General features: G+C 39.9%; 1 protein-coding gene across 8 annotated transcripts in view; it reads right to left on the reverse strand.

Moving 5' to 3' along the window:
- The window catches only part of PARG (poly(ADP-ribose) glycohydrolase), a 140,703-nt gene that overhangs the window by 70,418 nt on the left and 53,007 nt on the right, over positions 1-17,278 (reverse strand). For 7 of the 8 annotated variants that reach the window (XR_003095424.1, XR_003095425.1, XM_025210961.1 and 4 more), the window contains 2 exons: positions 15,866-15,958; positions 9,980-10,137 (listed from right to left, as the gene is read on the reverse strand). Coding sequence is in view for 6 of the 8 variants with exons in the window: in XM_025210961.1 (XP_025066746.1) it covers positions 9,980-10,137; positions 15,866-15,958 (251 nt within the window). In the remaining 2 variants the exon portion in view is untranslated. The remainder of the gene's footprint in view (positions 1-9,979; positions 10,138-15,865; positions 15,959-17,278) is intronic. The other variant, XM_025210966.1, reaches the window with a different exon arrangement.

Below are 17,278 nucleotides of genomic sequence, written 5' to 3' on the forward strand. Positions count from 1 at the left end.
GGGGGGGGGTTTGGGAGGGCAGGTGTACACAGGGATGGGGGCGTGGCTAGGGCCTGGGAGGGTTTGATGGGATTATGAGGGCTCATAAGATCTGTGAGGGTGTCTTGGGGGATATGGGGCTCTCTCCCCCACTCCCCCAGGAACAGGGTCTATTTTTAGCCCCCCCGATACCCTCCAGCTCCAGACAAACAATCCCCGCCGGACAACTTACCCACTCCATCTCCCCCTCCCTCAATCTAACTTACTTCCTCAGCTCCCAGCATCAGCAAACACTGATAAAACTGACACTGGGAGTGCCTCACAGGATGGGAGATTTCTGCACTTGAGGGGGCTGGCTGATCTGTGGAGAGGGGCAAATTGCACATATAGGTGATGGGAGGAAGGAGTGTGTTAAAAATAACCTAGTGCCAGGGAACAGGTATGGAAAGTGCAACCCCAGGGCTGGGGCCAGCAACTGGGCTTTCCCAGCCCTGGGAACTGTATGGAAGTTCAGTTAGATTGGTCTCGCCAGACCCAAGCTAAGTTAGACTGCCTCAGAAGTACACAACTTAGATCGTGTTGGCCATTTTTAGATCAATCTAACTATCCTGAACTTGGGTAAAGTTTGCATGTAGAGCCACCTAACAAGTGTAAGGTCCGCAGCTGGGCAAACTGGGTTAGATCAAGTTGCCATTTTTAACTAAATCTAACCTCTCCAAATGTCTGTATTCAGCCTTGGGTGCCTGGAATTTAGATTCCCTTCCATTTAGATCCTTCACCACCACCAGCAAACTATTCTGGAACTGGTAACAAATTTGGAAGAATACCAGTTAAGAAAGAAATCTTGTTTGTACTGCTGAATTGACTAGAGGCAATATATTAACATACTAATGTTTCTTGCTATCCAATTTTGAGTATATTTTAAAGTCAAGCTAAAAGGCAAATAAAAGGTCTTTATTGTATTGGGCCATACCGTATATTGATATGTTGTATCAGTATCAGATGCAGTACCTTAACAAAAAGGGCTGGGGAAGTGAACCTGGGCACCATGCTGGATGTCAACCCTTTGGGGCAGGGACAGGAGTGGGGGGCACAAAGAAGAAGAAAAAAAAAAAAGTGGCAGCTGCACTGCCAGCCTACCCACTACTGCACCAGCAGCAGTGTAGACAATGACTGCCCCATGTACCGTTGCTGTTCAGGGCACTCAGGAATCTCATTATGCTTCTGCACTGATGTTATAACATTACACATGGTCCTAGATTTGACTTAACAGAAAAAAGCTGGCAAATATAGATCATACTTCATATCACAGTGGAAAATTTTCCATTTATAAATACATGTTATTGATTAGTTTTCAATAGGATTTGCTTGCAATGTTGTTAAACAGATTTAAATACACCAATTCATAAAAATTACCAAAAGTGTATTGCAAATCCTCAAATCTCCTTTATTTCTCATGAAAATTATTGCTCTCTGATGATGCAGTGAAGATAACATCAGTACTTTATTCATTTCTTGGATTTTAAAAATAACCTAGCCATGGCTGGCAAATCTCTTCTGCACAAAGGGTAAGTACATGAACTGTCTATTATGAACATTCCTCTTACATTTTCAAGAAGAAAGAACACAACTGGTTTCTATAACTGTTTGGCTACAATACAAAACTTTGTATTTACATGGCTATTATCTACTTTTTCATTTAAAAAAACAGCAGAAGAATAATACTAATCTACAAGTAGAATAGCACTATAATTTACATGCTGACCAACTCTAATAATTACATGGAACAAGCGTTTTAGTTTTCACAGTTTATGGAATTTAAAGCTTTAAGTTATCTGAAGTAAATTATTATGCTTGCATGTACTAAAAGAATGATCTCAACCCCCGTACGATATTAAGAGCCTTACCCATTAAGATAGTAAGCACCTTCAATTTTTACTGATGTCAGTGGGAAATATAGACAGCCCACTCACTGCACAGAGCTCCAGTTGGGAAAAATTAATGTCCCATTTCACAACATATAACAATTAAATTATGATTATTCCAGCTAGATTAAATGTGTGTGTAGAATTATTAGCTTTCTAGTGCAGTTGCTCTTCTCTTGGAAGCATACAGTTTTGCCTACTTTCCTTCTGGAATTCCATGGAAATATAAAAGCTGTCCAAAGTGAACCCATCAAACTGAACAGTTGCTTTCATGTCATTGTGGAAAGAACGTATAAGAGACTTAACAGGATTGGTGGGCATCCTCTATTTTCTAGGACTGCAAATAGGCCTGCCCTGCTAACGGTGTCAAATGTTTTGGTTAGATCCATGAAGGCTATATAAATTGGTCAGCTCTGCTCTTTGCACTTTTCTTGAAGTTGATGCAGGGAAAATATCATGTCTATGGTTGATCTAGCCCTGAATCCACACTGAGATTCAGGGTAGACATGACTCGCCAGCTGTTATAGGTGCACCAAGACGGCCCTTGCAAAAGCTTTTCCTTCTATACTTAGTAGCAAGATACCTCTGTAGTTGTGGCAGTTGCCCATATCATCTTTATTTTTATGCAATGTGACGCTGTTTGCGTCACGCATATCTTGTGGTACCTCATCCTCTTTCCAGCATTTAAGTAGCAGCCGATGAAGATATGGTAGTAGGCCTTCTTTCCTGCACTTGCGAATTTCTGCTGGGATGACATCTTTTCCAGGAGCCTTGCCCCTTGATGATGAAATCAATGGCCTTACTTAGCTCTTCTACAGTGGGCTCCATGTCCAACTCCAGCATGACCTATAGAGTTGGTATTTGGTCCAGTGATTCACTGGTGATGTTTCTTTCTTGTGAGTATAGCTCTGAGTAGTGTTCAACCCAACAAGACATCTGCTTCCTTCCATCTGTAATGGCTTCATTGCTGCGTGATTTGAGTGGAGCAACCTTGTTGACAGTAGAGCCTAGAGCTTTCTTCAGACCACTGTACATGACTTAGTTTTCCTGTGTCTGAGGCAGACTGTATCTCTTCACAGAGCTTAGTCCAGTACTGATTTGTACAGCATCTGGTTGCTCTCTGTACCGCATTATTTGCACATCAAAGTCTCACTTTGGTGCTGACTGTTGGCTTCTTGTTGTGTTATAGATAGGCTGTGATCTTGATGCAGATGAGAGGTAATAGTTCTTCTGCATTTTCTTTGAACCGGTCCTTATTGGATGATCTCTTTTTTCCCCCAAATGTAGCTTTAGCTGTTTCTTAGATTGCAGTTCTTAATTAAACCTTCCCAAATTTCTTCTGTCTTCTCTCTCAAATATGCTGGGTTCGAAAGCCTTCACAAACTCTTGGCACTTCCTCTGGTTCTTGGTGTTAGTGATATGAATTCTGGGTTTGCTCCTAGGTTTTGCTCTATGTAGTTTCTTGGCTGTAATCTTCACTTTGCTAATGATCAGGGAGTGGTCAGTGTCACCGTCAGCGTTGTGGAACATGCAGGTCTTCTGCACTGAAGGTAGGTCTTTCCTCCTAACAATAACAAGGTCTAGTCGGTGCCAGTGGCCTGATTGCGGATGTCACCATGACACTTCGTAGCGATCTTTTCCAGAAAAATATGAATTGTTAATGAACAGTTGGTTTTGGGCACAGAATTCAAGAAGCCATTGCCTGTTTTCATTCATTTTGCCAAAGCCAAAATGTTCTAGGCAATCTGGCCATGAGCGGTCTGTACTGACTCTTGCACTGAAGTCTCCAAGAAAGTCACTCAGTTGATGGCATTCCTTTGACAGCTTGGTGCAGTGTCATAAAATGTATCCTTCTCTTCAGGGTCAAAGTTGAGTGTTGATGCATAAGCACTGATGACGTTCACGGAACTGATGGTAGTCTGTAGTTTAAGTGAGATGATGTGCTCTGACTTCTTAATAGGTGTTTCTATAAGCTTAACCAACTTGTTACTCACAGCAAAACCAACGCCATGCAGATGATTTTCTTCAGTGCCTTTACCTTGCCAAAAAAGGTATAAATGGCCTCTTGGATAGAAACAGCATCTGCAAATCTTGTTTCTTGGAGTGCTGCAAAGTCAATGTCGAGTTTGTACAGCCCACAGTCAATCAAGACCGACTTCTGTATGCTGTTTATGTACTGTAGGTTGTTACAGTCCGTCAAGCCAGGACACACGGTGCTGATGTTCCAAGCCAGAAAGTTCTTGGTTTCTTGTTTCTGGCAGGTGCGAAGTTTCTGTCTGCTTTTGGCTTTTGGCCTAGCCCCATACAGCCAATGAGGCAGACAGACTGTGGTGGGTCAGCACTTGTCTGGGGGCTGACCAGCATCAGGATGGGTGGTAGCTGACCAGTGGCATGCAATGATTCCTTCCATCATCGAAGGTGATCCATGGTGCCCTCTTTTATGCCAATCAGGTGAGGGCTTATGACCTGTAACTGCCACCTTCTATGTTGGGTCCATGCTGCCAGCAAGGATAGAGCATCCCTTCCATATGACAGCAACAACCTGGGCAGTTGATATGGAGACGTTGCTTTTCCCTTGTATCAGCGTACCCCTCTTGGATTCACTGGTTTGCTCCAAAGGAAGGATGGAAATCAATACTTTTGGAACCAGCTATGCTGCAGAAGTTGCCAGTACAGAGGAGGTCTTTCATCTGCCTGCCTTTCAGGGCTCCACTCCTAGACTGGTTGCCAGCCATGACTCAAGAGCCCAATCTGCCCTGTGTGAATACCCTGGGCAAAATCACTGCATGATTATGCTCGTCTGCCTTTTGACAGCATTTCCTTCATCAAGGATTCTACTACCCTCCTCAGGCGCTCATCCACCCAAAGCCATTGGCACTTCCTGAGGTTGACAGGTTAACCACCACTGAGCACTCAGTGTTGACCAGTACAGGTTGTACTGCTTATGGTCACAGTGGTAGAAGGTTTACAATCCTGAACTCTGACCTAATGTATGTTTAAGTTCTACTGAACATACTTTTGCCTAAAAGTCAGCTCATACGGACTAATGATGAAAGCTCTTTTAGCATTAAATTTTCAAACCTACTGATTGAGGATTTTTAACGTCCAAATTAGAACAATTCATGTGCTAATTTGGGAAGAGAAAAACACCTGTCCTTAATGGGTATGAAGAATAATCAATAAGAATAACCAATTTGGCATTAATTCCAAGGGAAATGCAACCATCTAGTCAGATTTTGTGTATTCTGATCAGGAAACCTCAGAGCAGCCTTATGCAAAAGTGAGACACACTAGGCACTGCAAAAAACTAGATAAGGTACTGTAAATTAAGCAAATCCTACCTTTCTACATTAAAACTTATCTTCCATTTTATATAAACAGAAAAGTAGTTGAGAGGTTTTGGATCCCCCCAGCATCAAAAGAAACACACTGTGCTTCAAACATTTAACCTCATAATTTCTTTTCTTACTTCCTGCAAACTGTTAATTGTTACAGGTATCAAATAACATCAGGACACAAACTCAGACAAAATACCACGTTGTACAAAGTGCTGCTCTTAACTGTAAATTTACCTTTAACTAAAGTAGATATTTTTCACTCTGATTTGTCTGCCAATATGTAAAAAACTGAGCAACAGTTTTGTTGGCTAATCATCCAATTACAAATAGTACTCTCTCTTCCTTTATGTATTGAATTCCCCCCCCCCCACACACACAAATTGGGAGGGTGGAGAGACAGGTGGATATCTGATCTCTAGATTTTTGACCATAATGAGTAAATAATTTGGAACAAAAAAGCATGTGTGGCCTTTAAAAAAAAACATTAATAGTGATATTTTTGGAGTCTTGGGTACCTCAAATGTTGAAGTAATCTATGGAAGTACAGTACTACCAAAAATTAGGCCTTAAATCCTGAGAAAGGCACCCAAAAGTTATGGATGCTTGAAAGTTGAATTAAATGACATATCTGTGGTCATACAATGAGTTAATAAAAGAACAATAACTTGAATTCAGACCTCAGTATTCTGTTTTAAACACTGAACCAAGTTCCTTGTACCCCATTATTTAAATATGCTCTACAAATAATGCTAATATATAAGACTTCTCATTTGGTAGTTTGGAATCCAAATGCACATGCCCATTTGAAAGTGGTACAGAACATTAGACTCTACTTTATAATTCTTTCTATTCCCAGCAAACTTGGTTAAAATTCACAACTGCTATCTTAAACTACTTCAAAGCAATATTTAGTTGTTTGGAATGCAACTGGAAGCACTTTTTATATAAATAACATATATCCCTAATCCCTAAACAAGTTACTGCAAATACACTGGATAATTTACTCCACAGAGAATACTCATTAATGCTGCAAAACTCATATTGTTTATGGTAAGAGACAATTGCATTACTACTAAATTAGATTTCTATTCCCTTGAATAAATGTACTGTACCGTTTGTCCATTTCCTTTCCTATATTAAGACATTCCATAAAAGATGCATACATCTTAACTAACACAAGTTTTCTTATTTCCAATTGCTAAGAAAAATTAGATTAAAGATCTTGGTTGACAAGGCTGAAGGAATTAACTTAAGGTCTACATACTGGTGGTAAAATATTTTATATTGCCACTATTATTGATGTGCACTCTAACAGTTATGTCTTGTGCATAGAATTTTATTTTCCCCTCTAACATTTGCACTAGAAAATCCACTAGGTTTATATTGCTATGCATATTACTTTTAAATTTGAAAATAACTTGAACTTTTATGAGCTGAGCTATTACACAAGGGGAAAGGGAAGGAAGTCATGCCTCTAATGCACTTAGTCTCTTGTAAAAGAGAGACAGGAAAATGAGCTATTGTAGCTTAGTTAACAGCAGCTGTCAAACCAGAGTCAGTCTGGGACCCAATCCTGGCACAAGAGGGGCAGTGCCAGCACCCCAGAGCCTAATCCTGGTACAAGGGGGGCAATCATAAGGGGGGCAATCATGGTGAGAAGCATGCAGTGTTGGCCTCCCCATGGCCCAATCCTTGTGAGAAAGGGGGTGATGCTGTCCTCCCAATGCCCAAATCCCACTATGCAGAGGATGGGAGGGGGTGGTGCCAGCCCTCTAGGACCCAATCTTAGAGCACAGGGGATGGGAAGGAGTGATACTGGCCATTCCCTGCCCCCACAGGCAACCAATCCTGGCAAGACAGTCAGAGAAAGGGCAGTGCCAGGCCCCAGGGCCCAATCCAGCCCAAGGATGGGCTCCAGGCCATTCATCTGGCCTGTGGGGCCAAAAGGTTGAGCACCACTGGTTTATCCTACAGTGTGACATAAAGGTGAATTTCACATAGCTAAAGAGCAGATGATTTTCACTTTTGATTCAAAGTCCTGCTCTTCCCATTTAAAACACAAGATTGCCATGAAATGAGACCTCAACTATCAAAAATGTTAATTAAATAAAAGAATGTTCAACAAAACAGAGAAGCAGGCTTCAAGGTAACAAGTGAAAAAATACATGACTTATTATTCTACAGGGTTTTTTTTAAACTACCACTAAACATATGTATATCTAGTCCCTCCCTGATAGGATATAGTAATATATAATAAAACTGGGAATATGAACACCGTATGAAACTGAACACACACTAGTAATAAAAAGCTTGCATGCTTGTATTTATTACACAAACAAGCTACAGATTTTATTTCTCAGTCAAAGTTTTGGAAAGAAGAAAAATGTCTTATGTGGATATTAGGAAGACTGAACCTCAGTTTCATTAAGGAATTTGTTATTAAAAAGCGTACACAAAAATTGCCACCCTTCACAGTTATTGTGCTTCATTAAAGGTCTGCACTAGATGAATTTTTGCAGCCCAGAAAAATAAGTAATTCATCCACAGTTATACAGAAGACAAATTATTTTGAAACAGTAATTTTAGAGCTGGATGTAACTGTGGATCATAATGCTGTAGGAAGAACAGGCCTTCCCCAAAAGCCAGCAGGGAAAAAAAAAGCTTCTAATATTTCTTTATAGTGAAGTGGGCTGTTATAGCAGTTGCATAAATTATGATTTCAGGGTCTGTCTAGTACATTTTGTGCATATGCAGCCAGGTAATGAATGCCTGTTAGTTTGTTATAAAATTTGGAAATACAAAGGTAAATTCTACCACTGTATCAGAAGAAAACTAATAGCTGAGAAAAAGCCATTTATTTTCTTGTCTTTTCTTGTCTCTCTTTTCCACTGAATGACTGGGAAATGAGGAGAAAATGTGGGAACAATCACATGGGAAGAAGGAAAACAGAGATTACTCCATCCTTTCCTTTTTCACACTTCTCATTTCAGAATGCCAACGAGATCAGAGTACATTAAAAGACTAAGGTAGAAAATGTTACCCTTATGTATCATTTTCTCCACTGCCCAGTCATTCACCTCACATTCCTTCAATTGTTTTTTATCCTTTTCTCCTTATCTCTAACTACATCAGTCCCTCATACCTCTATCACATTCATTTACCCTTCCCCTCTTATTCTAGGTCAGGTCCGTATTCTTCTGCAGAAGGCACCTTTCCCAAATGCTCATCACAACCGCAAAGGAGATACAGAAAAGAATTAATGATGGTCCAGTCTGGGATAGCAAAAAGCAACTAAAAGCAAAATGCAAGATAAAATGTGTTTTGTAAAAAATCAACAGGGAAACTGTAAGAAGCCCCCAGAAGAGGAAAATTTTTGCATATGTGCAAAAAAGGCAAAGTTCTGCCCAACGTATTAGCATTTTGTATGTACATATGTATGCACGCACTTATTTTTGAAAAGTAGATTCTCAGACAGTTTAAGCAGCAGCGATGAAATACTGTAGGAATTTATATCGTCTCAGAGTGAAGCGTCAAAAACAGCAAAGAGGGACAGACCAGAAAGATGCAGACACTATAGCAAAGATTGTACTTGGATAGTCTATCCAATTATCAAAACAATTATTGTCTGAAACTCTGGCAGAAGGTTACATACCTCATGCAGTCTGCCAAGGACCTAATATTTTATTTAAATGGTTTAAAAATATAATCTCTTAGGTTAGCCATTAACATTATATTGCTCTGCTTTTACTGTGTAACATTCAGAGAAAAGGAAAGGACATATATTCAAATTTGGCAGTTTAACATCCAATTCAAAATGTTCTTCTACTCTTGACACTGATTTAACTCCTTGATTTATATTATGCTTTTAAGTAATGAAAATTTTGGCTTTGCCTCTCACATCTTCCCAGAGTTTAAATTCCTTAACAAAATATTATAAATAAGGGCAAACCTAAACAACTCCACGTGAGATTTGGTTTCTAATCCTGCCAGCTTTCTTGCACCAGTTTTAATATAAATTCTATTAAATGAACAGATCTCTGCTTTTACATTGATCGATGTCTAAGATTTCAAAATCTCATGGCTTCCTAAAGGATGTGCCTTATGTCCCACCACAATCCTCTTGTGCTCTTGTCCAGTAACCTTACCTTGAAATCAGTACGGTAAGAGCAAGCAGCTTGGATGTCTGCATATGTGCATGCGAGTGTTCATATGCATATGCACAATAACTTGGGTACCAGAATCAGTATACCCGTCTTGTCTAAACTCAGCATTCTGTCAATATAACTTTTAAGTTGTGATATTAAACCAGTTCAGTTTACCTGCAACACAAGAAGATGAGTGCCACTTGATTTAAGCCAGACTGACTTTAATTTTCACTCAAGCCAATTAGGAACACACAAACTGAGCTGAAAGAAGCCACTCTCTTATAAGAAAGACCACTCTGGTTGGTTGTTATCTTAATTAAAACAGTGCAAGCATGCATGTAGAATAGGGTAAGTCTACCTTATCAACCATTACATTTTTGTCCGTAAGATTGTTTTTTTATTCCTCAGTGATAACCTGATTACATCACTGCTTCCTGTTTTCCCCCCCCATTATAATTTTAGAATATAAACCTAACTACTGAATTAAGGATAATGGCCTCCTAATGATATGAAAGGAAAACAGGCATCTTCCCTAAAGAAAAAAAAAAATCCCTGGAGAGTTATCCGCTCCATTTACTCCAGAACACCATACCTGTTGAAGTTAATGTCTGGATAACTAGAATACTCAGATTTCATCTTGGCATTGCGTCGTGGAAACGTGCAGAAAAAAGCGTTGGCTAGGAAGCTAGCAACCTGCTCCTGTGACATTGTGATGGAGTGATTCATCTTTTGTTTCAGTAGAGGTATTGGCTACCAGAAGAGAACACAAAAATGAGAGAGAGAAATAGAGAGAAAGACAAATAATTAGTTTAGCAATTCAAAAACAGGAGTACCAAATCACATTTGTTAAATTAGAACTGGAGTAATTTAGGGCCATTGTAGGTCCTTAAATCAGCATTTGTGATTAGAGTCAAGAGTTGTTTATCCAAGGTGATTTGGAAAAGGTTTGTTTGATAAATTGCAGATTTCTAATCAATATAATAAAAGGAACAAAGAGCAGCTTATCAGAGAAAAACAGATGAAAATAAGTGGAATGTAGCAATTCCGGGGCAATCTTAAAATCAAAGTAAAAATAAGAAAAAGCCACACATATATATATACACAGACATACACACTCATACTCTCTGGATGCATCTCATTTGAGTATGGACACTTCTCCATACAACAATATGTGGACCAGTTGCATTTTGCTACGCCATCGAGGGGGCACTCTGCAAGCTAGAACAAAGACGGCTAGTCCTAAATATGTAACTCCATGAAGACGGGTGGGGGGATGGCGGAAGAAAGGCGGTTTCAATCTCTGGCAAGACAGGTATTTTCTTACTAACAAATATTTCGTGCTTGGCCCCTTGGGGGCAAGGGCACGCTGTTGCACTTTCACCTTTTGTTTTTAACTTTTTTTTTTTTTTATTAATATAATGAAGTGTGGTGGCGAGGCACCTCCACAGGCTCCCAAAGGGGAGAGAGTGAACCCCGCGGGCCTCATACCCTGGGAGCAGGCCCCCGGCAGGGCTAACTCACCTCCCGCAAGGCAGCCCAGAGCAGGAGCTGCAACCGTGGCCACAGCCGTGTCAACCGGCATTACGCCAGCTGTTTAATCAGCTGTTTCCAGTGCGGGAAACAGCTGGGCCAATCCAAGCAGCCGTACCGGCCACCGCGGGAAAATTTAAAAGCCCCGCCGGAACTAGGACGGGGGGAGAGCCAGAGAGAGAGCGCGGGCTGGCAGCTCGTTAGGCGGGCTGCAGCTCCAGCATGGGAAGGAAGCAACCCAGCCTGCGTGGCTCTCGCAGGCAGCACCAGGGAGATCTTTAAGCCTCCTGCAGGAGGCAAAGCAGGGGCACCCCTCCAGCCCCTGGCGGAAGCTGAGACCGAGGAGGCAGGGGAGTTCCCTGCAGACAGCAGGAGGGAAGAGGCATTTGAGACCCCTAGAGGAGGCAGGGATAAAGGAGGCAGCTCTGCAGCCCCCTCCTATTCAGGGGAGTATTTTCTTTGAAATAAGACAAACCCCGAGAGGGGAGGAAGAGCGACTGAACCCAGGAAGACAGGCCCTTGGCCATCCTACAGGGCCAGAGACCATCATTAACGCATATCCACCCAGTTGGTGAGTGGATGGGGTGTAGGGGAGACAGAGCCCCGTGGAACATCATGCCATACGACCATAAGTACCGCCGTCTGTCGGGAGGGCCCCCTGGGAAAGATCTCCACTGAAGATCCCCTCTCATAGTAAATTTTGACATCAAAGTCGTAGCAGGTGAGTTGAGGGGAGGGGCCACACCCCGACAGGCCAGGCAGCCCAAAGGGCACAAGACGCCACATGAAGGTTTAAAAAGTCAAGTCTCTTTCACTTGAGCAGCTGTATTCTGGAGTCAGGCTATAAAACAGTTTAAAAACTTAGATAAAATACAACAATACTCTTTTTACAGATGAAAGTAAGAGGCAGATGGTATATACAAGCCACCTTTAGCATAAACATGAACTGCTTTGACTTTTTCCATTTTAAGCAATTAGGTAATGTAAATATAACTTGAATAAAAGAGGTCTTGATAATAGCAAATATTATTATTGAGAAACTGATCATAAAATAAATGTGCAATCAGAAGTTTTCTTCCTTTTTGTTACCACCTATAGAATGCATCTAGTTCATAAATAGTCCTTCTATTCCACAGACAATGCAGGCCGAGTTGAATGGGGAAGGAGGCTGGCATGGGATTTAATTTATTATTTTCTTTTCTTTGAATATCAAATCTCCTTTAAATCACTGATAAAATTCTGAAAACTCATTATACAGACTGTACAGATAATAGTCCAAGGGCAACCAGAGAATTATAGGACATGAAGTGTACTATAAAAGCAGAGAAGAGGTGTAGGACAAGATCAGAAATTAAATGCACTGACAGAAATAAATTGAGACAGTTGTATAAAGCCTATTTATAACTATAAATAGTAGCAACCTGTATGATAAAATGAATTATTTTGTTGATGGCATTTTCTGCCATAGGCTCCACCCTTAATCTCATTCCAGGCAGGAACTAAAGTTTGAAGAATTCCTTCCCCCAAAGAATTTGCAACTCTCCATAAACTGACATTATAAAAACTGTGGCACAGTAATCAAGGATTGAGCGCTACAGAAGAAAAGAGCTGGCCAGAGTGGAATAACCTTTTTAAAGAAGAAAAAAAAAAATACACCAAATGCACTTCTAGAAGACCAAAATAGCAAACAAAATATCAGGCATAAAAAATAGTGGAAGATGGTCACCATTTCCAAGTTACCCAAGGAAAAAAAAGCATAGCGTGTCTCAACTAAAGCCTGATCCTTATTCTGAATGAGCATTTCTCTATCAGAAATTCTGTGGCACCTAAAGACAGTTCATCATTCTAATCTGATCACTAAAGCTATACTGCTTTTCGATTTACTGGAGTAATGTTAGTAAATGAACAAATAAGGTCTTGCAAGTTTTCTGCTCATAGTTTAGCATTATGGGAAGGATATTATTTAGCCAGGACACAATTTTTAAAAGATACCACAGAGCTGTCATCTAGAGATTAACATGAGTTACACATTCTGAAGAATCTTCAGCACTTGGGTTATATAAGCAATTATTAAACATATCTTTTTATACACTACAAAGTCCATAGAAAAATATCACATAGCAAGCATTTCCGACTTACAATAAATATTATTTTTTCCCAAGCAGCAACAAATTTAATGGAAACATCTCTGAAAAGGAGTACCTTCTCTCCTCCTGTTCCTTGCAAAAGGTAGTCTCTCTCAGGTAAGTGAAGAAGCTGGTCTTAACCCCAACTAGTAGACAAATGGGACAACTACTCCACCAGTATGGCTGTAAGAACTTGAGGGCTGAATTACTCCAGGTCGATGGAAAAGAAGGGAACCAGTACAAGGCATATTGAAGGAGATGGCAGAAGTGAAAGAAAGATTTACATTAACTTCCCACTTCTTAAACTTGGCAACATGACATTTCAACAAGTAGGGGGAAGTCTGAGAGTGGAGGAATGTAGCCATTTTTTTTGTAGGAGGCTGCTTTCTCCTTAAAACAAACTGCAAAACCAACATCCAGTTTGAACAGTCCAATTGGACATTTACAGAAAGACCAAGGGTTTATTACAACATGATTTATATAAAATGATACTTTTTTTTTTTTTTTTTTTTACTTCTCATGTTATTCCATGTTCCATATTTTATTGTTAAATTTAGTGCCACTTAAATATACTCGCTGCTGGAAACATCTTTATTTTCCTTTGTTTTAATAATTCCATAACTTCCTCTCCTGCCTCAATCTTTGTGTTTAACCTCTTTTGAGTGTGCATTTCCTTCCTTTAATTAAAATCTCAGCTCCTGTCCTCATGAGCTTCTCCCCACCCTATTTTCCTTTCAATCCACTGAATGCATCAGTATTTCAATACCTAATGCTGATGCTTACAGTGCCTGCCGTTATCAGGCCTCTTAAGTATTGCCTCTGGCTGTCTACAAATGCTTTATCCTTATCTATGCTTTCAATGATGGTTTCCCAACAATAAGGATGAAAAATGGACCTTTTCCACCAAAACAAAAGCCTAGATTCTACAGAAGTGAATCTGCCACATGGTCCACAACAAACAATCAACAATGTGCATCAAGAATACTGAACAAGAACACTCATGGTAACAATTAACACGCTAATTTAGAACAACAAGTCAGTACTAACTACAATATGCTCCAGCAAGACTATGACAAATGTCTTGAAAAGGGTTAAATAATAAACTGACAGAACTAAAAAGTATTAGATTAATAGTATAAAAATATCAGTTTATATAACACAAGAGATAGACATCCTCAGTTCTGCAGGAAGCATTTCCACTAAAATATTAGAAGATTAATATTCTCTCCATTAAAAGCTTGGGTGTCTTAGGTTAGTTTTTAAGCAGACCAAGAGGAAAAAATACATTTCCTCTGACCCTCTGTTTCTGTTGGCTGAGGGGAGGGGGAGAGTATACTAATTTTTTTGGCAGGCCTGCATTAAGATTAGGAAACTTAAGTGGCCTTCACATATAATTTTATAGTTTGACTTTAGAAGAAAATGTGTTTTTCAATTCTATATTTTCATTAGAACAAAAACACTTACTTGCCTGCACATCATTTTGACTTACTGCAGCTTTGTAGATTTCAGGAACTGAAATGAAACTAACGGACTACTATTCTGGGATGGTTTAGTCAGGGATGATCCTACCTTGAGCAGACGACTGGACTTTCAGCCCTACTTTCTTATGATCCTGTTTTTTAATTTTAGATGATTTAACAAAAACAAACAAACAAAACAAAATACCTTTAAACTGTGCATCAAGAGAAGCCTGTACATTTCCTTCATTGGGTTTCTTCCATAATACTAAGGGATTTATTGAACAACACTATTATAGCTACAGCAATATAACAAAACACTGCAGGGTTGGTCTTTCTTTTTAACAGACTAATAGCTACTGTAATAAGTGAGTTGAGTCACTGCATTTTAGGACTTTTACTTCTGAAGATAAATTTCTTTCATGTAAAACTGCCTCAGTAACTAGAATTATTGTATATTCAGTCCTAGGAGACACACAGTAAGTTAAAATATGAAACAGTTCTTTCCTGTTCTTGTACAAAAGCCCTATTTTGAAAAACTTAAAAAAAATAAGTCCAGATGCTGGTGCTCATACATAATCATGCAAATTCATACTTGCACAAGTCATCTTTAGTCACCTGAGCAGTCATACTGACTTCAGTAGAAGTAAATCACAGCACAGCTTTATATTAGCAAGCAAATGTATGCAGGTTTGGATGCTATTACAATAAAATAAAAAGTTGAAGTTTACTAAGGACAGTGTATTCACAGATATTGTAGAAATACAAATATAATCAAGTATTTTCCTTAGTAAAAATGCCTTGGGAGAATATTGCTATGATTAAAAATAGTTCTAAAGATGGTTTCAATCAAAGCCATAGGGACTTAAATCCATTAAAATGTTTTAAAACAACAGGAGTTCTCAACATATAAACATTTCATGCTCATCACTAAGAGTAACATGCTATTCCAGTGTATATAGAATTTTGATAAATGGTACAGAAATGGGACAGTGAATTTTCAAAGTTTTTTTTATACCATTACAGATGCATAGTGTCCTCTTTATTCCTCGAATCTCAGCTAAATGTAGAACAACCACTAAAGCCTTTAATAAGAAACGTAACAGGGCCCTTGCACTCTGACCCCAGAGAAAGAGGTGGTTAACTATGTTAGTCTTGAGTCAGGCACAGGGCAGAGATATGCACTTTACAGACTAGTTAAATATGATGCATATAAATATGTTTTTTGCAGCATACATACATACATACATACATACATATTTCTTATTTAGCTTGTTTTGACTGCCTTCACTCTGACTCCAGCCATTTCTTATATTTTAAAGAGAATTAACCTGACAGGCGATTTACCTAGATCTGTTTACTTACCTGGGTGCAGATAGTAGGGAGACAGAGTGCTAGCTTCACCATATCAGGCAGGATGGACTGGAACAAATGCTGAGCTTCTGCATCTTCAAGCACCTATGAAGTGAAATAGATGTGTTTTGCACCAGAAATTTGATCACATAATTAAAGGTTGGCCAGGTTCAATGTTCACAAGGGAGTGGTAGGACCAGGAGAGCAAAGATGGAAGAAATTAAAACTACTATTATTGTGTTTAATCTTCTTTCCGTTTCTACAGCATCTTTCGTCAGAGGACTTCGGTTAACTTTACAAGCATAAAATAGAGCCTCATACAGACATTCAGTTTCACCTGGGAGAGCTGCTGCTCTCCCATGGAAGTCACAAGCATACAGATTGTTCAGGCTTTTTCTCCCAGGGTAAAAATGGCTACTGTAGGCAAAAAATAGCCTCGGAAAAACCAGGATTAAATCACTCCCAGGAGAGAGAAAAAAAGAAGAGAGAGAGAGAGAGAGAGAGAGCGAGAGAGAGCGAGAGAGAGCGAGAGAGAGCGAGAGAGAGCGAGAGAGAGCGAGAGAGAGCGAGAGAGAGCGAGAGAGAGCGAGAGAGAGCGAGAGAGAGCGAGAGAGAGCGAGAGAGAGCGAGAGAGAGAGAGAGAATGTACATGCTGTGGCTTTTCTCAGAAGAGAACAGTTCTCTAGCACCTTCTCCTCCCCGCCAAAAGAGGGACAGTATCTCGTTTACTGAATTCTCCTGATTCAGCAAGAAGCAAAACATGCATCCTTCACAATCCCCACATTTGGCTGTACGGAAACGCAGGCTGACCATGGGCAATCTGTGTTAGCAAATCAAGGATGCCCTATGCACTGATGTCATGTGTTGACAGGCTGACTAAGGTAGCCCTTAGAGCAGCAGTTCCTAATCTGTGGTACAGGTACCACCAGTGGTACACAGACAACCTGTCAGTGGTACGCATTAAAAGATTTATAATAATTACTTTGTATGACAAAAATGTGCTGGTGGTATTTAAGGTTTTATCATTTTAAATGGGTGGCGTGCAATCTGTCAGAGTTTGGGAACCATTGCCTTAGAGCACACAGATGTGTGCCCAGCCCCTTCCCCCTCCCCCAATCTCCAGTGTCAGTGCTGCAAGCTCTCCACTTTTAGGACCTTAGCATTCAAATGTCTGTACATATAACCATGAGTAAGTTTCTCTATTGGAGAACAAACCTGGAAAAATTCACCCAGATTATTTGAATCTATATATACAACCTGATAAGTCTCACCACATCCCCTAAAGTTCAGAGCAGGTAACTGTTATCCCCTGTGATAGAGACAGACCAACAGCAAAAGCAAAGAAAAAATCCAGGAAAATCTCGGGGACCTTTACTGACAATCACAAGGCAGACCCTCAACTGGAAGTAATCAGTATAATGCTAC

Source organism: Alligator sinensis, unplaced genomic scaffold (assembly GCF_000455745.1).
Source record: "Alligator sinensis unplaced genomic scaffold, ASM45574v1 scaffold374_1, whole genome shotgun sequence".
NCBI classification, from domain to species: Eukaryota; Metazoa; Chordata; order Crocodylia; family Alligatoridae; genus Alligator; species Alligator sinensis.